Below are 22,795 nucleotides of genomic sequence, written 5' to 3'. Positions count from 1 at the left end.
CAGTATTTTGTTAGATGGGTACCACTTTACAGTCAGTTACTACTTATAAAGGGTATAAAATGGGTTTGTTAAGGAGTTAACTCATAGGTTTAAATTGTGTGCTGGTTGTTTTGGTGCTTGTGATACATCTGCCTCATGCAAATATGTGTGCCATTGCTGAGCACCGATAGGTGGACATTTTAGCAGAAGGGAAGTGTTGTGGAGAAACTGTGTCAGTTCCTGAGGTGATCAGAGAGCAACACCGTACCAGAGATACTGTATATAATGATGAGAGGGTCTTGTCTCTGCACAAACAACGGGAGTCGTTGTCCCAAAGGTGGGTGGTCTTCTTATAGCTCTATTCCCGTGTGGAGATTTTGACAGGAGTGAACCCTCTCACTTCACCTTTTCCTCTGACTGTACGACACTATGTCACCTGACATCCCAGTAATTCCATTCACAAGGGCTCCTGTGCAACGGGCTGTACTCAGCTACTCAGGGGAACCAGAACGCACTAAGGCACAGGGGTCAGGCGACGCAACGCTTTCCGATACCACTGGCCTACTTACAGTAAAGGTCACAGCATGAATGCCTGTAAATGTGGGTAAAAACACACAGTGAGATGGATAAATATACCCAACAACACAACAATCAGAGATTGAAGTCTGTCCGAATATAACCAAGGGAAAAGGATCAAAACACAGATGAATAATAGGTCTTCATGCTGCAATGTGACACTCTCAGAGTGCCCTTCCTAGTAGTCACACTACTGTCCTGAGTGTGGTAGCAAGGTGTGAACCAGACACTCATTTGTCAGAGGTTTTCAGGTATCTCCTCTGGTTTCCTGAGGGCCGTCGTTCAACAGATAAGTGCACAAAGATTACACTGGTTAGCACTGATGGTTCTCAATGGATGGTTTGTCTAAACATTTTGGCCTTTTCTAGGTTGTGCACATCTTGATGCCAAGCCCATTAACGGTTGTGGTGGCAACTTCCCCAGCTATTGTCACATTTGTCACCTTCCTCAGCTATTAATGGCATTGATGACAACTGTTCTTTGACCACCAGATACAGGTAGTATTTGTAGTTCTGTATGATGAATTACCCCTTTCAAATATACTGTAAGACAGTATGAATAACAATATGCTATGGCGAAATATGACCAATTCATGACACAAACACATTCATATTAAAAAAAGGTATTATTTTTATTCATATTATCATTCTACCTAAAGCAGAGAAAAGGTCCACCATAACACTTTGGTACTACAGTGTGTGGAGTCTGAGCATAGGCCTGCCAAGTGGCTGAACACTGAACAGACAGACTGACCAAGGAGGGGGGCAGGCTCACGTTCCTTTTCATACTCCATGCTTAGTTAAACGAGGGAGGGGGGCCAAAGGGGGAGGGGGGTAATGACAGGGAAGGATCCTTTTTTTTCTTGTCTTTGAACATTTTCTGTTTACCTCGTGATAAGAGAAGGGGGCAGAGAAGGACAGGGGCAGCAGTGAGACACCAAGCTCATTGGTCTGGCTGCTTGACATGTAACTGGGGCAAGTCAACCTCAGACTGACAAAGAGAAGGTGTGTGTCTGGTGTCGCTCTGATCCATTGTCACTGTACACTTGAAGAAGTTTCTGCCACAAAGGGCTAAAAAGTCGAGGTAACAAATGTTCTCCTGAAAGACAAAAAGGGAAGAGAAATTATACTGTTTATGCGCATTCATTTTATAGAATATTAAAGTGATTTTATTTTAAAAGTTTTAAATAGAAACTTTAACACAGAGCATTAGGCCTGACAAATGTGATTTACAGTACAACTGATTTGTTTTTGATTCTCATGATTCAATCCACAGTGATTGAACCGAATCCCAACCATTACAATGGCGAAGTGAGTCATACGATTTGTCATAAGGAATCGTTGAAATAAATAAATTAATGAAAATCAAATTAAATCGCTGTAATGATTATTATTTATTTTTGGAGAAATGGGGCATCTGTTATACAGTAAATCAAATTCGTACGGCCTTAGAACAATTTAAATCAATGGAGCAATTTAGAACAAGTGTTTGTGATTCTTTCACTCACCTGCTTTCATCGAGCCGTAGTGGATCCACTGGACACCATATTGCCATCCGCATTAGAGAGAGACTGTTCCTTCAGCACAGGATCTGTGTAGAGGAGTCAACATGTTAAAGATCACGTCACCTTTCATCAATGCACAATAACTGACACGCCACTAACAGCAGAGGTAGTCAGCAGCCGTGGTTCAGGTTGAGCTACTCACAGAAGTAGGGGTGCTCCATGGCCTCTGTGGCCGTCAGTCTCTGCTGATGGTCGTAGCGCAGCAGCTTATCCAGCAGGTCCAGAGCCTCAGGGCTAACCAGGTGCTGGTTCTCGGTCTGGACAAATTGCTCCCAGCGTTTCCGCGTCTGTCTGGGGGGGGGGGGGGCAGAGAGCCAGCTTTAATACCTCCAGTCACATACAGTGCCTTCAGAAAGTATTCACACCCCTTTTCGTTTTCCACATTTTGTTGTGTTACAGCCCCAATTTAAAATGGATTGAATTGAGATTTTGTGTTACTGATCTACATACAATACCCCATATTGTCAAAGTGGAATTTGGTTTGTAGAACATTTTAGAAATTAATACAAAATGAAAAGCTGAAATGTCTTGAGTCAATAAGTATTCAACCCCTTGGTTATGGCAGGCCTAAATAAGTGTAGGAGTAAAGAAAGTGCTTAACAAATAGCATTATAAGTTGCATGGACTCATTCCGTGTTCAATAATAGTGGTTAACATGATTTTTGAATGACTGCCCCATCGCTGTACCCCACACATTAAATTATCTGTAAGGTCCCTCAATCGAGTAATACATTTCAAGCACAAATTTAACCACAAAGACCAGGGAGGTTTTTCAATGCCTCACAAAGGGCACCGATTGGTAGAAGTGTAAAAAAAAAAAACAGGGATTTCAACATGAAGCCAATGGTGATTTTAAAACAGTTACACATTTGAATGGTTGTGATATAAGAAAACTGAGGATGGATCAACAACATTGTAGTTACTCCACAATACTAACCTAAAGAGTAAAAAGAAGGAAGCCTGTACATAATACAAATAAAATAATAAAATAACAATAATGAGGCTATATACAGGGGGAACCGGTACCGAGTCAATGTGCAGGTGTACAGGTTAGTCTAGGTAATTTGTACATGTAGGTAGGCTACGCATAGATAATAACATTTGATTTTCTATTTAACTAGGCAAGTCAGTTAAGAACAAATTCTTATTTACAATGGCCAAATCTGGACGACGTGGGCCAATTGTGCGCCGCCCTATGGGACTCCCAATCACGGCCGGTTGTGATACAGCCTGGAATGAAACCAGGGTGTCTGTAGTGACGCCTCAAGCACTGAGATGCAGGTGCCTTAGACCGCTGCGCCACTCGGGAACCCCTAAACAAACAGTGAGTAGCGGTATTGCGTCAATGAAAATCCTCAATGCATCCTGTTTGTCATGCATCCTGTTTGCAACAAGGCACTTAATTAATACTGCAAAAAATGTGCCGAAGACATTAACTTTTTGTCCTGAATACAAAGTGATATGTTTGGGGCAAATCCTACACAACTTATTCCACTCTTCATATTTTCAACCACGGTGGTGGCTGCATCGTGTTACGGGTATGCTTGTTATCGGCAAGGACAAGGTTTTTTTTTTAGGATGAAAATAAACGGAATACAGCTTTAAGCACAGGCAAAATCCTAGAGGAAAACATGGTTCAGACACTGGGATACCAATTCACCTTTCAGCAGGACAATAACCGAACACACAAGGCCAAATTTACACTGAAATTGCTTACCAAGACGACATTGACTGTTCCTGAGTAGTCTAGTTACAGTTTTGCCTTAAAATCGGCTTGAAGATCTATGGCAAGACTTGGAAATGGCTGTCTAACAATCAACTTGACAGAGTTTAAATATTTTTTTTAAGAAAAGGGCAAATATTGTACAATTTAGGTGTGCAAAGCTCTTAAGAGACTTACCCAGAAAGACTCACAGGTGTAATCACCGCCAAAGCTGCTTCTACAAAGTATTGACTCAGGAGTGTAAATACTTATGTAAGAGAGATATCTATATTTCATTTTCAATACATTTGCAAACATTTCAAGAAACATGTTTTCACTTTGTCATTATGGGGTATTGTGTGTAGATTGGTGAGATTTTTATTTTATTGTATTCATTTTGAATTGAGGCTGTTACACAACAAAATGTGGAATAAGTCAAGGGGTATGAACACTTTCTGAAGGCACTGTACAACATTATTGTCGCCTGGGAAATTATGTTTCCTTTTCTGGAACTAGTGGGCCACTGTCTGGCAGCTATTAAAGATTGTGTCATGCATAAGAACAGCCCTTAGCTGTGGTATATTGGCCATATACCACATCTCCTTGTGCCTTATTGCTTAAATATATCACTAATAGAATCAATCTTGTAGTGGGGCATGTTGAAATAATTGATATCATACAACTAATTCAAATGCTTCCCCATACCAGTTACCCTTATTTCCATGTCTCAACAGCACTCCCTTTTGGTACTCACTGGCCAAGAAGGTCCTTGAAGCGTGGGTCCAGTTCAATGTGGTATTTGCGCAGGTAACCAAAAAGTTCATCTGTCCCCAGGACTTTGGCAATTCGGACTAGCTGAAATAATAACAGTGACAATTTCACACAAGTGTTTGGGTTTGTCTTAGGGAATATTTTTCCATGCACAAGCTAATTCGGTATAAATATAGGGGAAACACTGAGTCAGTGTTGGTTGAGGTTGAGATTACACAAGTTAGTAGTAACATTGGGTTGAATAAGTGCGGTTGTAGTGAGACTAAAGTTTGGTGGTGACAATAGAAGGGGAACATCTGTTGAGTGGTTATAGTTAGTGGGATACCTGGTCATAATTGTCCTGGCCATGGAAGAAGGGCTCTTTCTGAAATATCATACTGGCAAGCATGCAGCCAAGACTCCACATGTCCAAACTGTAGTCGTACATCTGACAGGAAATCACAGAATGCATCAGTTACTGCCATACATCAATACACATACAGTTACCAATAACAATGAAAATCGGTACACAATAACATGGCAAATGTATAGAAATACCAATTGTGTCTGTGTGTTTGCTTGCATGTGCTGGTGATTTACCTGGTAATCCACCAGTAACTCAGGTCCCTTAAAGTAGCGAGATGCTACTCTGACGTTGTATTCCTGTGCAGGATGGTAGAACTCTGCAAGGCCCCAGTCTATTAGACGTAGCTGCAATACAAACCGTGGCGCGTCACAATGTAAACCGTGGCGCGTCACAATGTAAACCGCGTCACAATGTAAACCGTGCCGCGTCACAATGTAAACCGTGCCGCGTCACAATGTAAACCGTGCCGCGTCACAATGTAAACCGTGCCGCGTCACAATGTAAACCGTGCCGCGTCACAATGTAAACCGCGCCGCGTCACAATATAAACCGCGTCACAATATAAACCGTGTCACAATGTCAACCACGTCACAATGTAAACCGTGGCGCGTCACAATGTAAACCGTGCCGCGTCACAATACAAACCGCGCCGCGTCACAATACAAACCGCGCCGCGTCACAATATAAACCGCGCCGCGTCACAATATAAACCGCTCGAGGGAAATTGCTACTGGAAAAAGCCTCAGCAGTCCTGTATGTGTCCTTATGCAATCTGATGCCATAAGAATATTGTATTTGATGAAGACTAAAAGAGTTCAAACACCCATTATAATGGTGGAGAAATAGTCACTTTAGACAAATCTCTGACACATTTCTGTAAGCGTTGTAGACTTTTCAAACAGAGAATAACATCCAACTCCTAGAGCTTTCTGAGGACCAAACATCTCATAAGAAAGGTGAAGAGCTCCCCCTACCTTCCTCATCTGGTGGTCAATCATCACATTGTGGGGCTTGACATCACGGTGCATTATCCCCATACTGTGGCAGTAGTCCAGAGCCTGAGAGCACAAATACCCACATCATGACAGAGACACATTGGCTAGACACCACAAACTAACCCCACAGTTAGGAAGGTGTGAAGGTGGGATGTGAAAACACACAGGGTCAAACTGTAAGGCTCACCTTAAGTAGTTCATACATGTAAAAACGGATATCAAAATCTGTTAACTTCTGGTAGAGCTCCTGGGCAGAGAAGAAAATCCAGTTTTAAATGTAATTTGCAGAAAGAAAGTATGTGATGCATGCAACCATGATGAAGCAAACACAATTTACCGAAACACTTTCAACCAACCAAAAACAAGAGACAGCCAGACATATTGAGTGGAAAATTCTCTGCACAATGCTATAAGTCATTGCTACCAACATGGTATCTGAAACGGTATAGCCTAATAGGCTATTAAAAAAGCATTATGGGTGAAATGATCAAGATTCCCACTCATTACACCATCCCATACCAGTGAAACCACATGCCTAGAGATGATTCTACCTTAAAATCTGTGTTATTGATGCATTCAAAGACAAGCGCAGGCGTTCGGGACTGTAGAGAGGTTTGAGAGAGAGGACAAATAGAGGAAAAAATCTGAGAAAGGTGGAAATATTCAAATCACATTAATTGATAAAGCAAACATTAAAAATTACATTATGCTATGAGCCATATAGAGTTGAAGTCGGAAGTTTACATACACCTTAGCCAAATACATTTAAACTTAGTTTTTAACAATTACTGACATTCAATCCTAGTAAAAATTCCCTGTCTTGGGTCAGTTAGTATCACCACTTTATTTTAAGAATGTGAAATGTCAGAATAAAAGTAGTGATTTATTTCAGCTTTTATTTATTTCATCACATTCAGAGTGGGTCAGAAGTTAACATACACTCAACTAGTATTTGGTAGCATTGCCTTTCAATTGTTTAACTTGGGTCAAACGTTTTGGGTAGCCTTCCACAAGCTTCCCACAATAAGTTGGGTGAATTTTGGCCCATTCCTCCTGACAGAGCTGGTGTAACTGAGTCAGGTTTGTAGGCCTCCTTGCTCACACACGCTTTTTCAGTTCTGCCCACTAATTTTCTATAGGATTGAGGTCAGGGCTTTGTGAAGGCCACTCCAATACCTCGACTTTGTTGTCCTTAAGCCATTTTGCCACAACTTTGGAAGTATGCTTGGGGTCATTTTCCATTTGGAAGACCCATTTGCGACCAAGCTTTAACTTCCTGACTGATGTCTTGAGATGTTGCTTCAATATATCCATATAATTTTCCTTGCTCATGAAGCCATCTATTTTGCGAAGTGCACCAGTCCATCTTGCAACAAAGCACCCACACAACATGATGCTGCCACCCCCGTGCTTCACAGTTGGGATGGTGTTCTTCGGCTTGCAAGCATCCCCCTTTTTCCTCCAAACACAACGATGGTCATTATGGCCAAACAGTTATATTTGTTTCATCAGACCAGAGGACATTTCTCCAAAAAGTACGATCTTTGTCCCCATTGGCAGTTGCAAACCGTAGTCTGGAATTTTTATGGTGGCTTTGGAGCAGTGGCCTCTTCCTTGCTGAGCAGCCTTTCAGGTTATGTCGATATAGGACTCGTTTTACTGTGGATATAGATACTTTTGTACCCGTTTCCTCCAGCATCTTCACAAGGTCCGTTGCGGTTGTTCTGGGATTGATTTGCACTTTTCGCACCAAAGTATGCTCCTCTCTAGGAGACAGAACGCTCCTCCTTCCTGAGCGGTATGACGGCTGCGTGGTCCTATGGTGTTTATACTTGCTTACTATTGTTTGTCCAGATGAATGTGGTACCTTCAGATGTTTGGAAATTGCTCCCAAGGATGAACCAGACTTGTGTAGGTCTACAATATTTTCTGAGGTCTTGGCTGATTTATGTTGATTTTCCCATGATGTCAAGCAAAAAGGCACTGAGTTTGAAGGTAGGCCTTGAAATACATCCACAGCTACACCTCCGATTGGCTATAATTATGTAAATTAGCCTATCAGAAGCTTCTAATGCCATGACATCATTTTCTGGAATTTTCAAAGCTGTTTAATAAAGGCACAGTCAACTTAGTGTATATAAACTTCTGACCCACTGGAATTGTGATACAGTGAATTATAAGTGAAATAATCTGTCAGTAAACAATTGTTGGAAAAATGACGTGTGTCGTGCACAAAGTAGATGTCCTAACCGACTTGCCAACACTATAGTTTGTTAACAAGAAATATGTGGAGTGGTTGAAAAATGAGTTTTAATGACTCCAACCTAAGTGTGTGTAAACTTCCGACTTGAAATGTATACTGCAAGGGAAAGGTAGAGCAACAAGTGGCTTAAGACCCACCACACAGCAGAAGCACATCAACATAGATAAAACATCAAATAATATAATAGCAATCACATCCCAATTTGGTCCCGGTTGCAATTGCAATCATTTTGTAATTAAAGATAAGCCATGTCAATGTTAGCCTCAGTAATTTCCATTATCATCATTCCCATTTCTGTTATTGTAGGCAGCAGCATAGGGAATAGGTGATGAAGAATTGCATGTAAGCAATTATTTGAGGAGGTAATGTTATCGGTTGGGCATCTTCCTTGCATCCATAAACATTATTCTCAAAATAACCCTGACAAAATGTAAAAAAGACTGAGTCCCGTATCCCCACGTACAGTTAATATCAAGGCTGCCATGCAAGAACCAGATCATCTACCTGCTTTCAGATCGTCTGTCAGTTAATTAGCTTAAGACTTCATCTGTGAGTAAGATGACTAGTTTGCAGAACTTTCAAACAGTTTAAAGTGAACATCACTAAAAGAATATCAAACGCATTCACAATAAGTAAAGTATAATGTGCTGATATTAGAAAGGACGTCAACTGTAACTGTAAAAATGTTGATATGGTGTGGTCTTTCCCCTTCATTAGCCAAACCTTCATTTTGTGAGGATAACATTTGCTATCTTTGCAAGCATAAAAGGTATCCTGACAACACCGAAGCTTCAATTCAACAGCCATTATATGTATAGGAACACTGACAAAATTGGTTTACAATGTAAACAAATCTGATCTCAGGTGACTAAGACCTAGAAGCTAGAAGAAAGTAGAGCTGTAACATACCACAGGGTCTTTCACTGTGTCCACCAATCGGATGATGTTGGCTCCACCTCGCAAATTCTCCAGGATCTTGATTTCACGCTTGATTTTCTTCTTCTTGACAGGCTAATTAGGGTGATGATAACAGAGACATCCAATTAAACCAGGATGTAGCCTAAACATTTGATTGTGCAGGATGTGATCTCATTAACAACAGTGGTAATAGTGAAAGCATCAGCAAGAGGTCCACTTTTCCTCCCTCTACTTTTCCTCCCATGTCACCATATTTCCCACTGTTATCCTGTCTGAATATTACTTGGACAATGTGATGTGGTACAGGGGGGTCCATAATTATTGGCAGCCTTGAAAAAGATGAGCAAAAAAAAAGACTGTATAAAATAAATTACACAAATACTGAGCTACATTGTATGCTCGAAAAAAATTCTTACATTATTTATACTAATGTAATTGCTCAGAGACATAGATGTTGTTAAACAAGTAATAATAATAAAAACATCTAAAGATAGGAGTCAAAATGATTGGCAATCTGATAAAACATTTTAGAAAAAGGCTTAGGGTCTTTATCCTCTCAAGAAGAGAATGCTACCTACATGTATTGAAAACAGGGGTGCTAATAATTGAGCCCTATCTTTATTTAGAATTTTTTGTATTACTGGTTAAACTGTCTTTCTCTGAGCAACTCTATTCTTTTTTATTTTTTAAGCACCGCACTTTACTTCCCTCTGCCAAGCTTCCGCACCAAGTGGTAGTCTTTCTTCCTGGTTACTAGAGGGAAGCTATATTGTATGCTAAAATAAAAAGGGAAATTATATACTTTTATACTAATACAGAGAAAGACATTTTAACAAGTAATATTTAAAAAAAATCAACAACAAAAAAAGATAGGACTCAAAATTATTGGCACTAGTTTTTAATACTGTAGCACTCTCTTTTTGTGAGGATAATGACACAGCCTTTTTCTAAAATGTTTTATGGGATTGCCAATCATTTTGACCTCTATCTTATTTAGAAGTTTTTTTATTACTTGTTAAACTAGATTATATATATATATCTGAGCAATTGTATTAGTATACAATAATGTCCCAATTTTTTGGAGCATACAATAACGCTCAGTATTTGTATTATACAGTATTTTTTAAATCATCTTTATCAGGGGTGCAAATCATTTTGGACTCCACTGTACATGTTTAAATAAAACAGACCACTCTTTCATCGCTGCTGGAGCATTCAGAAGAGCAAAGCAGGCCTTCAGCAACTTACCTTGAGGATCTTGACAACCACCTTCTCATTGTTGTTGATGGCCTCAAAGACCTCACTGTACTTCCCTCTGCCAAGCTTCCGCACCAACTGGTAGTCTTCCTGGTTACTAGAGGGAAGACGGAAAAGAGTTTAGTCAGCACATATCAAAGCTGCAGGCTACGATTAAATCTAGACTTGGTTTCCTCTATCGTAATCGCTCCTCTTTCACCCCAGCTGCCAAACTAACCCTCATTCAGATGACCATCCTACCCATGCTAGATTATGGAGACTTCATTCATAGATCGGCAGGTAAGGGTGCTCTCGAGTAGCTAGATGTTCTTTACCATTCGGCAATCAGATTTGCCACCAATGCTCCTTATAGAACACATTACTGCAGTCTATACTCCTCTGTAAACTGGTAATCTCTGCATACCCATCGCAAGACCCACTGGTTGATGCTTATTTCTAAAACTCTCATAAGCCTCACTCCCCCCAATCTGAGATACTTACTGCAGCCCTCATCCTCCACATACAACACCCATTCTGCCAGTCACATTCTGTTAAAGGTCCCCAATGCACACAGATCCCTGGGTCTCTCCTCTTTTCAGTTCGCTGCAGCTAGCAACTGGAACGAACTGCAAAAACAGTCCAGTTTGAGGGTTTATCTCCATCTCTTCATTCAAAAGACTCAATCATGGACACTCTAGGTCCAAATCTAGGTCCAAAAGACTTCTCAACAGCTTCTACCCCCAAGCCATAACACTACTGAACAGCTAATCAAATGGCTACCCAGGCGATTTGCATTGCCTGCCCCCCCCCCCCCTTACACTGCTGCTACTCTCTGTTATTATCTATGCATTGTTACTTTAAGTCTACCTACATGTACATATTACCTCGACTAACCGTTGCCCCCGCACATAGACTCACTCTGTGCCGGTACTCCCTGTATATAGCCTCACTACTGTTACTTTACTGCTGCTCTAATTATTTGTTACTTTTATTCTTATTTTTCACTAAACACTTATTTTTCTTAAAACTGCATTGTTGGTTAAGGGCTTGTAAGTAAGCATTTCACTGTAAGGTCTACTACAACTGTTGTTGTCATGTGTTGCTGCCATGCTGTTGTTGTTATCTTAGGTCTCTCTTTATGTAGTGTTGTGGTGTCTATCTTGCCGTGATGTGTGTTTTGTCCTATATTTTTTATTTATTTTTTAATCCCAGACCCCGTCCCCGCAGGAGGTCTTTAACCTTCTGGTAGGCCATCATTGTATATAAAAATGTGTTCTTAACTGACTTTCCTAGTTAAATAATGGTTAAATAACAATACATTTTTTTTAATGTAAATGAGAAAACAGATTAGTCAACATTTTATGCCATATCCTTCCTTCCCATCACAACACTGAAGGTATAGAATAGGCCTCGATGGAAAGAGGTTGAATCTTTTATAAACAAGACTCATTTTCCCAGTCAATGAAAGCGAGAGTGACATTTCAACCACAGAGAGGGGACATTCCAAGTATCCATCTTTTTGAGGGCCCTTGATTATACTAATGAATAAGACCAGTGGTGCTGGGACAACCCTATTTTGTGCATCGAACTGAATATATTAAACTAGTGGTCTAATGGAAACAGATTCAATTCAAGGTCTAGTCAATCTTCAATAAAGTGCTGCAACTGTACAGACATTTAATTAAGTAATTAAAAGGTTGTGTCTTATTAACAGCTTGTGTAAATGTAACCAAATAAGCTAGATCTGAAAGAAAAATCTATATATGCCACTTAAAGGAATGATAATGTGATCTGGCTATGTAAAGTTTTATGAAATGTGGGAAAATATGTATCTACTGTTGTACGATTCACAAGCATCATTTGGTGCTGCCTCGGCGTCAGCTGCCAGCAAGGCCTCCTCGATCTCACAGATTGATGATTTTCCCATCCCACGCCAATCTGAATGTGCTTGGCCCAGACTCACTTACTCAAACCATGAACGTTCCCAACAAAACCTTGTTAACCAAGTTAAATCAACAAAATACATTATTTTCCAAATATAGTCTTCAAAGTACGTTCGTATTATGTATTAATTATGATAGCTAGCTATCTAGTCTGATATTGCACCCGCCCACACAGAACCAATGCAATGGGACAATATATGGCCACAGATTCGACCATAATGATAATCCATGGTAGTAGTAGAATATTCTGTTGTGGTAGCTACCTGTACATCGTGTTGAGTGAATAGCGAATATGAATAGCCTGCAGCAATAAACTATGAAGGACATAAAACAAAAACAGAAAACATATATGGAGATCATATATTTGATAAAGCATTTGGCAATAAAATACTAAATAATGCATTATGACGTTAAGAAATTCCAGCCCGACAAAAAAATAAAACCCCTTACCTCCAGTTAGGCACGTGGGTTTCGTAGTCCCAATATTCCCTGCTCTTCAACGTGTTGACATCGGCATACACCCGAGATTTACTGCCGGCCGCCGGGCCGGGCATGGCGAGCACCGGAGCCCGGTCTGTTTTGAGGATTCGATTGCCACAGAGCTCGTTTGCTACTTGGAAAGGGAACACAGATCACCGTTCTCTTTTCGGAGTCTCGCTTTGCCGGGGAAGGTGGTTCCTATTATCTTGTATTTTTCCCCGCGGGAGATGACCACAGTGCGCTGCGCACCGAGGTTGATAATGGATAAGGGGAGACGAGGGCCGTCAGATACTGCTAGTGTTAAGACGTCTGGGAGGAGAATGAAAATGGAGTGTTGAGGTAGAAAGCCAAATTCAAGAACTGCCACTATTTACATAAAATAAAAGGCAAACATTTTTATTAAAAGTGACCAAAACACTGACCGAGATGCCAGGCATGGCGGGTTTAGGGATCAAATGATTGTGGTTTAAACCCCCAACCCCCTTGTGGGCCTTAAATCCCGAATCCAAAACTGGGTTCCTACCAGAGTACACTCTTCTTGTTATGGCCCTCCCAATGCAACAATCTTCCAGCGGGTGGATGGGGAGGAATTGAACGGAAAAGTCCAATAGAGAAGTTGGGTTTTACAGCTCACCCCTAACTATGGACTATTGACTAGTCGCTACAGCCCGTTGGAGATGGGTGGAGTATAAATACATTTTGTTAGCTAGCATGCTAACTCAGTCAGAATCGCGCCACCGTTGAGCGCGGTGCAATGCACCCACGTGGGCCCGTGACATATGCAATCGGAGTGAAGACCACCTAAAAATTCGCTTGAAAAACCTGTTGGAGTTCGGGTTTTGGGGCTTTCTTATAGACCCCCCGCCCCCGCCCCCGGTCCTTATTCCGAACCGCAAGAAACCGGATTGCGATAGAAAGTGCACCCGGAAACGAATATCATCTGGATAAACCAAATATAATTTTGAAGAGATGGGAAACTCCATTGGAATCGTATTAACGGCCATTGTGTACGTCGCCAATCACCCGGTGTATTATGGGTTATTCTGGAACAAGGAGAGTTCTCCTTCAACGAGTGAATGGGAGTCAATTGGGCGCTAGTGAACAATAAGTGTAATATGTTGTTGTCTTAGGTCTCTCTTTATGTAATGTTGTCTCTCGTCGTGATGTGTGTTTTGTCCTATATTTATATAGGAGGCCTTTTGGTAGGCCGTCATTGTAAATACGAATTTTTTATTCACTGACTTGCCTAGTTAAATAAAGGTTCAAATAAAACATTGCTAATATTTTTCGAGATGTGAGATAATTAATTTGTTCTCTGTAATATCGCGTGGCTGTGGAATCGTGACATTACATGCTTTCGAGGGAAATAGGCAGGTTTCTCAATTTATGCCGCGTCCACATGCTAGTCGGCACTAAAAAACTATATTACGCGGACATGCGAACGCTTGGTAGTTATACTCGTGCCTCAGTAAACGAATAAGCAAGTAGAAAATGTTCGATTTTCCTAATTCCGACTCGGGGTGCGTTCGTAAATTCACTCTGATTATCTACTACGATTTCAATGCGCACTCGTCTGGGTGTGCCAGAGCGCAGAATAACTGATTCATTTAGGAATGCACAACACCAGTTGAATATGACCAGTGTCATTAAATGGCAACACGTAATTAAATTGTTGCCAACAGCACTTTAACAGTCACCAACTCCATAGATAACATGAAAACATCCTAACCAGCTTTGCTTGGGCAAGTAAAATGGTCAGTGAGGTGTTCTCTCATTTGGGTATGGAAGTTGCTAGCCAACTTTAGCCAGTTATTTTTTTATTTTATATATATTTAATTTATTTTTATTAACAACAAATCAATACATAAAGCACATGAGGGAACACAAGCATTCATAGATTACAAACAATGGACAATCGAGCTAGGGGGTAACTTTAGCCAGTTATCTTGGGTGCTTGACTGCCGTTGTGAGGTCAGAATGCTAAAATCAAGCCTACTCCTTGCCACAGAGCGTCCGGTGTGCGCTCCGAGAGCGAAACGGACAATCTGACACAATGCCCCCCCCCCCCCCCCCCCCCAGCAACGGCGTGACGCAGCATGACAACGTGAATCCGATTTGACAACAGTCTGCTGGGTGGGTCGTTATACGTTTCTCCATTATTGTCACAATGGGATTTCTATCTCCTCTTTTCTCTAATATCTCTGGATAAATTTGTGGAACGGCCACGTGGCTCCAGGTTTAGAAAAGGCTGCAGTGCCGTCTAGTGTGTCAATGCAAATAATTACTCCCATCATTGATCATTGACAATTTCATGATATCAAAGCATTAACATTTGTCTAGAGACTAGGAAGATATACTTATTCATAAATAATGGGAAATGTAATTTAGTTGCTAGAAATATTGCCTTGTTTTTAAAGAAAAATACTATAAAAAAGTGACTATGTTTGTGCAGGAACATTTTAAGTGGTAACAATTTTGTCCTTGTATTTAGACCTATCAAACACATTATCTAGCTGTATATGTATGACAGTCCAATACATATATTTCTTAGAGCTCTATGTATGCCACGCCACAATGGGCAGTGCTAGGAATATTGCACTGGGACCTTAGTATACTTCAGTGACTGGGACAGGTTTTACATGGAGAATAGCCTCTCATTTTATTATGCGTCCACTGGGGTTCTGTGTAGCTTAGTTATGCTAATATATTTGACCCCAGTGTATTGCAGTTAATTTCGAATTTGACTTAATTAGTCAAATATCTTTGAGTAGTATTCAAGAAAAAAACATAGAGTCCCAGACAGTTCGCAATAGAGCATATCAGAGGTGGGCATCATTTACTACCTAAATTATCGGGATCATCTGGTTACCACCAGTGTTTGGAATACATTGAGCTCGTTAAAAAAACACCATGGGACGACTTTTCACACGGGGGTGTATTTGTCAAAGGTCCGCCGTGGGCCTGTGTAAACTATGTGATCATACTGGAGACAGGTTTATAGCAGTGAATGTAATCTATTAATTTACTGTTTTAGCATTTCTAATTATAAACCATATAACAGCCAGGGAAACAAATTCTCCCCATTTTATGATGAACATTCAGAGTTTTTGCTAATTTGTTAAGATTTTCTTGTGATCTAAACAAAACTAATTATTTTACTCAAATAGAGGTTGAAATAAATGGTGTTTCTTTGAAAAGATGGGCCTGGCTGACATGAAAAATACATTAAGGGGAAAGTATCCACAGACACAGAGGCTGTATAATTATTGTGCAATTTATATCTATCGGCTTCATGTCATTTTTTTCATTCATTATTTTGGCATTAGTGCATAAACCTGAACTTTAGGGCCTAACCTCAACTTTAGGGCCTAACAAATAGCCTACATGCAAATTGCCAAATGCTTTTGTGGACAGGCAGAAAAAGTTCATGTTGATCCACAGAGGGAAAAAGGAAAATGTCGGAGTTTAATTCAATAAGAGAAAATCTGCTAAATGAAGAGTTGCAAATGAAGGGAGGGCCAGAAAAGTAATGTTTGGCAAAGATTTGGTGAAGTGGTTAAAGTAGACCCAGTGGCATGCATGCCAAGAGAAGCCAGTGGATGTTCTACAGTGCTACAGTGCTACTGGCAAAATATTCTGTGGACAGATTAATCTAAATTTCAGTTGTTTGGAAGGAACACACAACACTATGTGTGGAGAAAAAAAGGCACAGCACACCAACATCAAAACCTCATCCAACTGTAAAGTATAGTGGAGGGAGCATCATGGTTTGGGTCTGCTTTGCTGCCTCAGGGACTGTACAGCTTGCTGTCTTCGACAGAAAAATGAATTCCCAAGTTTATCAAGACATTTTGCAGGAGAATGTAAGGAGATCAGGCGGCCAATTGAAGCTCAAAAGAAGCTGGGTGATGCAACAGGGCAACGACCCAAAACACAGAAGTAAATCAACAACAAAATGGCTTCAAGAGAAGGAAATATGACTTCTGGAGAGGCCCAGTCAGAGTTCGGACCTCAACCCGATTTGAGAGCACACCAGACACCCCAAAAATATTGCTGAACTGAAACAGTTTTGTAAAGCGGAATGGTCCAAAATTCCTCCTGACCGTTGTTCAGGTCTGATCGGCAACTACAGAAAATGTTTGGTTATTGCTTCCAAAGGATGGTCAACCAGTTATAAAATCCAAGGGTTTACATACTTTCCCACCCTGCACTGTGAATGTTGGCATAGTGTGGTAAATAAAGACATTAAAATGTATAATTGTTTGTGTGTTATTAATTTAAGCAGCCTGTGTTTGTCTACTGTTGTGGTGGTGTAGGATAATATCCAATTTATACAGAAATCCAGGTAATAGGCCTATGGCACATCAAGGGAACGTTAGCCTACTGTTCAGATGGGTTACAGTGGCTTGTGAAAGTATTCACCCCCTTAGGCATTTTTCCCATTTTGTTGCCTTACAACCTGGAATTAAAATTGATTTATTGGGGGTTTGTATCATTTGATTTACACAACATGCCTACCACTTTAAAGATGCTAAATCATTTTTATTGTGAAACAAACAAGATATAAGACACAAAAAAAACTTGAGCGTGCATAACTGTTCACCCCCTCCCCTAAGTCAATACTTTGTTACAACTGCAAGTCTCTTGCGGTATGTCTCTATAAGCTTGGCACATCTAGCCACTGGGACTTTTGCCCATTCTTCAAGACAAAACTGCTGGATTGGATGGGTTCCACTGTCCGTTCCACTGGTGTACAACAATCTTTAAGTCATACCACAGATTTTCAATTGGATTGAAATCTGGGCTTTGACCAGACCATTCCAAGACATTTAAAATTTCCCCCTTAAACCACTCGAGTGTTGCTTTAGCAGTATGCTTAGGGTCATTGTCCTGCTGGAAGGTGAACATCCGTCCCAGTCTCAAATCTTTGGAAGATTGAAACAGGATTCCCTCAAGAATTTCCCTGTATTTAGTGTCATCTATCATTCCTTAAATCCTGACCAGTTTCCTAGTCCCTGCCAATGACAAACATCCCCACAGCATGATGCCACCACCACCATGCTTCACTGTGGGGATGGTGTTCTCGGGGTGATGAGAGGTGTTGGGCTTGCTCCAGACTTAGCGTTTTCCTTGATGGCCAAAAAGCTTCATTTTAGTCTCATCTGACCAGAATACCTTCTTCCATATGTTTGGGGAGTCTCCCACATGCCTTTTGGCGAACACCAAACGTGTTTGCTTATTTTTTTCTTTAAGCAATGGCTTTTTTGTGGCTACTCTTCTGTAAAGCTCAGCTCTGTGGAGTGTACAGCTTAAAGTTGTCCTATGGACAGATACTCCAATCTCCGCTGTGGAGCTTCGCAGCTCCTTTAGGGTTATCGTTGGTCTCTTTGTGGCCTCTCTGATTAATTCCCTCCTTGCCTGGTCCGTAAGTTTTGGTGGGTGGCCCTTTTATAGCAAGTTTGTTGTGGTGCCATATTCTTTAAATGGTTTAATAATGGATTTAATGGTGCTCCGTGGGATGATCAAAGTTTTGGATATTTTTTTAGAACCCAACCCTGATCTGTACTTCTCCACAACTTTGTCCCTGACCTGTTTGGAGAGCTCCTTGGTCTTCATGGTGGTCTTCATGGTGACCCTTGCTTGGTGGTGACCCTTGCTTAGTGGTGTTGCAGACTCTGGGGCCTTTCAGAACAGGTGTATATATACTGAGATCATGTGACAGATCATGTGACACTGAGATTGCACACAGGTGGACTTTATTTAACTAATTATGTGACTTCTGAAGGTAGTTGGTTGCACCAGATCTTATTTAGAGGCTCCAAAGCAAAGGGGATGAATACATATGCACGCACCACTTTTCCGTTTTTAAAAATACATTTCAACAAGTAATTTTTTTAATTTCACTTGACCAATTTGGACTATTTTGTGTATGTCTACATAAAATGTAAATAAAAATCAATTTAAATTACAGGTTGTAATGCAACAAAATAGGAAAAACGCCAAGGGGGATGAATACTTTTGCAAGGCACTGTTACGTCCGTCGTCGGAATGAGACCAAAGCGCAGCGTGGAAAGTGTTCATCGTACTTTATTAGAATGAAGAAAAAAAAGTTCTGCAGGGCTATACAGCTACTGTGCAAAAACAACATCCCACAAACTAGGGTGGAAAACAGGCTGCCTAAGTATGATTCCCAATCAGAGATAACGATAGACAGCTGCCTCTGATTGGGAACCATACCCGGCCAACAAAGAAATAGAAACTAGAATGCCCACCCAAATCACACCCTGAGCTAACCAAATAGAGAAATAAAAAGGCTCAGATACGATTTATCTGTAATTTCTCTTCATTATTTCTCTTCATATGACAAGGATTAAAAAGGATTTGCCAGTAGATTCTCGACTTGATTCATGATCATGACTGCTAGCTAAGATTTTGAAAGTAGGATGTTGACATGCTCAGTCCACTCAAAGCTACTGTAGATAATGATATAATGTGATTTGATCTATGGCCAATGACCTTGCTTGGGCACTTGTAATGTAACTCTATGGCAGCACCCAAGGGGCTTGAATTTTCGAGGTCTACCCTTTAACATGGCAGTGACATACTGTCCCCACGAGTGACAGAACACTGAGCTAATCATGGCGCAACTAGAGAACATTACCAACACCTCCGCTGGCTGTCCCACCACCACAGAAATCACTGAGCTAGGCTCAAACACCTGCATTACTCAAGAATGCAAACAAGAGACCATGTTTGTATGCGGCTTTATTAAGTCATTCACTTTTCTTTTTTTTTTTTTACATTGTTTGCACATATTAATGCCAAAATAACATGCAAAACAGGTAAGCCTAAAAATATATATATACAGTGCCTTGCGAAAGTATTCGGCCCCCTTGAACTTTTTGCCACTTTTTGCAACCTTTTGCCACATTTCAGGCTTCAAACATAAAGATATAAAACTGTATTTTTTTGTGAAGAATCAACAACAAGTGGGACACAATCATGAAGTGGAACGACATTTATTGGATATTTCAAACTTTTTTAACAAATCAAAAATAGAAAAATTGGGCGTGCAAAATTATTCAGCCCCTTAAGTTAATACTTTGTAGCGCCACCTTGTGCTGCGATTACAGCTGTAAGTCGCTTGGGGTATGTCTCTGTCAGTTTTGCACTTCGAGAGACTGACATTTTTTCCCATTCCTCCTTGCAAAACAGCTCGAGCTCAGTGAGGTTGGATGGAGAGCATTTGTGAACAGCAGTTTTCAGTTCTTTCCACAGATTCTCGATTGGATTCAGGTCTGGACTTTGACTTGGCCATTCTAACACCTGGATATGTTTATTTTTGAACCATTCCATTGTAGATTTTGCTTTATGTTTTGGATCATTGTCTTGTTGGAAGACAAATCTCCGTCCCAGTCTCAGGTCTTTTGCAGACTCCATCAGGTTTTCTTCCAGAATGGTCCTGTATTTGGCTCCATCCATCTTCCCATCAATTTTAACCACCTTCCCTGTCCCTGCTGAAGAAAAGCAGGCCCAAACCATGATGCTGCCACCACCATGTTTGACAGTGGGGATGGTGTGTTCAGGGTGATGAGCTGTGTTGCTTTTACGCCAAACATAACGTTTTGGATTGTTGCCAAAAAGTTCAATTTTGGTTTCATCTGACCAGAGCACCTTCTTCCACATGTTTGGTGTGTCTCCCAGGTGGCTTGTTGCAAACTTTAAACAACACTTTTTATGGTTATCTTTAAGAAATGGCTTTCTTCTTGCCACTCTTCCATAAAGGCCAGATTTGTGCAATATACGACTGATTGTTGTCCTATGGACAGAGTCTCCCACCTCAGCTGTAGATCTCTGCAGTTCATCCAAAGTGATCATGGGCCTCTTGGATGCATCTCTGATCAGTCTTCTCCTTGTATGAGCTGAAAGTTTAGAGGGACGGCCAGGTCTTGGTAGATTTGCAGTGGTCTGATACTCCTTCCATTTCAATATTATCGCCTGCACAGTGCTCCTTGGGATGTTTAAAGCTTGGGAAATCTTTTTGTATCCAAATCCGGCTTTAAACTTCTTCACAACAGTATCTCGGACCTGCCTGGTGTGTTCCTTGTTCTTCATAATGCTCTCTGCGCTTTTAACGGACCTCTGAGACTATCACAGTGCAGGTGCATTTATACGGAGACTTGATTACACACAGGTGGATTGTATTTATCGTCATTAGTCATTTAGGTCAACATTGGATCATCCAGAGATCCTCACTGAACTTCTTGAGAGAGTTTGCTGCACTGAAAGTAAAGGGGCTGAATAATTTTGCACGCCAATTTTTCAGTTTTTGATTTGTTAAAAAAGTTTGAAATATCCAATAAATGTCGTTCCACTTCATGATTGTGTCCCACTTGTTGTTGATTCTTCACAAAAAAATACAGTTTTATATCTTTATGTTTGAAGCCTGAAATGTGGCAAAAGGTCGCAAAGTTCAAGGGGGCCGAATACTTTCGCAAGGCACTGTATATATATATATAAAATTTTAAAAAATGTGCTAAAAATGTGGGGCTCAAAACCCTGATTGACGGGTCGCCACTGCGTGTGCTATAACTACTGGTATGTTGGTTATCACATGGAAAAAGCTATTGTAACAGTGTTACCCACTGTTTATGCTAATCTGGTGATGCAGTTTTTATGGACAGTGAGTGACTTTAAAATAGGCAAAAGCAAAGAGAATATATTAGCTACAAAACAATACAGCATGTCAGTAGTTTCCGCAACATCAGATAGAGAACGGTCTAGAATTGACCAATGTGAACTCTTTCTAGACAAAGCCGTTCAATCAACAGCGTCCCATTGGCAGAGCGCTTTGACACACCCCCTCCTTTTGACACACCCACTACTCCCGAGACCAGTCCGGGACACAGCTACCTATACCTGTATTCCTTGGGCAGGAGCGAGAAAAGGCAGAAAGCACAAGTGGCCATTTGAATTTGATTGGTTGATGGGAAAGAATGGGCGGAGACACAAGGCACATTTACAGAGATGAAGAGGGCACACGAGAGAAATAACTCCGCCAGAAATCTGTTTTCGTATGGAGGTCAATGTGAGGGTCGAATTTGGTCAACAAAAAATGTAATGGTTTACCTGCTACGTGAGGTGTATTTGAATAGAAGTTTCGTAATGCTTAAGTTGTTACGAGTGTACTGACATAAGTAGGACACGTGATATCCCGACAACTTTGAGAAAAAAACACTATATCGTTGTTGTCTCGAGATACCTATGCATATTCATGACATGACATGGGTCTCGTAGCATAGCACATATCTCCATTGACGTCAACACCCCTCATCAAATATTCAAAAAATATGAATGAGATGTATCCACCAATCCAAAGAGAGGAATAGGCAGGAGTTTAACAGCCCACCATTCCGCTGTGTACAACCCATCCAGTTGTTGCATGCTGACTAGACCGGGCACGTGCATGATGCGTCCATCCACACCAGAAGCAATCAGGACACGCAGGTTGAAACATCAAAACGAACACTGAACCAACTATATTAATTTGGGGACAGGTCAAAACACATGAAACATTCAAAGACATTTAACTAGCTTGCGGTTGCTAGCTATTTTTTCCTGGGATATACACATTGGCTTGTTATTTTATCTGAAATGTACAAGGTCCTTTTATGTGGATATTTGTAGAATTTTTACCCATTTTGAGATACAAAATCATGTGTTCTCTTCTCCGACAATTAATATACAGATAAAAGGGGAAACTTAGTTCGTTTCCAGTAATCGCACCTCCTTCAGTCTTCTTCTGTGGACTTTTTATGGCAGTTGGCAACCAACTTTAAGATGCATTACCACTACCAACTGGACGGGAGTGTGGACCTCAGTTTATCTTTCAATCCCACACACGTGGGTATATGCTCCTAAAAACTAATAAGGAGATCTAGTTCTATTTTAGCGCCTGGCCATGCAGATGCTCGTTGATGCCCACGAGCAGTTTGGATAAAAATGATTGAATAACATGTAAA

At 40.7% G+C, this 22,795-nt stretch overlaps 1 protein-coding gene across 10 annotated transcripts; it reads right to left on the bottom strand.

Annotated features, from left to right (window-relative positions):
- Nucleotides 1–1,165: 1,165 nt before the first annotated feature.
- Nucleotides 1,166–13,719, bottom strand: LOC109867284 (casein kinase II subunit alpha'-like). 10 transcript variants are annotated; one of them, XM_031801411.1, is made up of 13 exons: nucleotides 13,297–13,682; nucleotides 12,744–13,082; nucleotides 10,363–10,468; nucleotides 9,106–9,207; nucleotides 6,485–6,535; nucleotides 6,121–6,180; nucleotides 5,913–5,996; nucleotides 5,172–5,282; nucleotides 4,918–5,019; nucleotides 4,576–4,676; nucleotides 2,262–2,410; nucleotides 2,063–2,145; nucleotides 1,166–1,653 (listed from the first exon to the last, which is right to left on the bottom strand). In XM_031801411.1, the coding sequence occupies exons 2-12, from the start codon at nucleotides 12,845–12,847 to the stop codon at nucleotides 2,069–2,071; spliced, it is 1,047 nt and encodes a 348-aa protein (XP_031657271.1). In that variant the 5' UTR covers nucleotides 12,848–13,082; nucleotides 13,297–13,682; the 3' UTR covers nucleotides 1,166–1,653; nucleotides 2,063–2,068. The 10 variants fall into 10 exon arrangements, with proteins under 10 accessions (XP_031657271.1, XP_031657270.1, XP_031657268.1 ...); XM_031801410.1 differs by having other exon boundaries at nucleotides 13,196–13,680; XM_020456358.2 differs by having other exon boundaries at nucleotides 1,168–1,653; nucleotides 6,485–6,577; nucleotides 13,196–13,692.
- Between the last annotated feature and the right edge of the window lie 9,076 nt (nucleotides 13,720–22,795).

This window comes from Oncorhynchus kisutch, linkage group LG22, assembly GCF_002021735.2.
Source record: "Oncorhynchus kisutch isolate 150728-3 linkage group LG22, Okis_V2, whole genome shotgun sequence".
Classification (NCBI taxonomy): Eukaryota; Metazoa; Chordata; class Actinopteri; order Salmoniformes; family Salmonidae; genus Oncorhynchus; species Oncorhynchus kisutch.
The sequence above is the reverse complement of the archived record's forward strand: the minus strand, read 5'-3'. Positions and strand labels throughout refer to the sequence as shown.

What these genes read in the sequence shown, in the direction of transcription:
- LOC109867284 (XM_020456358.2), bottom strand. Translation starts at nt 12,847, where the DNA reads ATGCCCGGCCCGGCGGCCGGCAGTAAATCTCGGGTGTATGCCGATGTC. An exon ending in ACCCACGTGCCTAACTGGAG is followed by an intron (nt 10,469 to 12,743) that starts GTAAGGGGTTTT and finishes TCTTCCCTCTAG; the next exon opens with TAACCAGGAAGACTACCAGT. An exon ending in ACATGTATGAACTACTTAAG is followed by an intron (nt 5,997 to 6,120) that starts GTGAGCCTTACA and finishes TTGTGCTCTCAG; the next exon opens with GCTCTGGACTACTGCCACAG.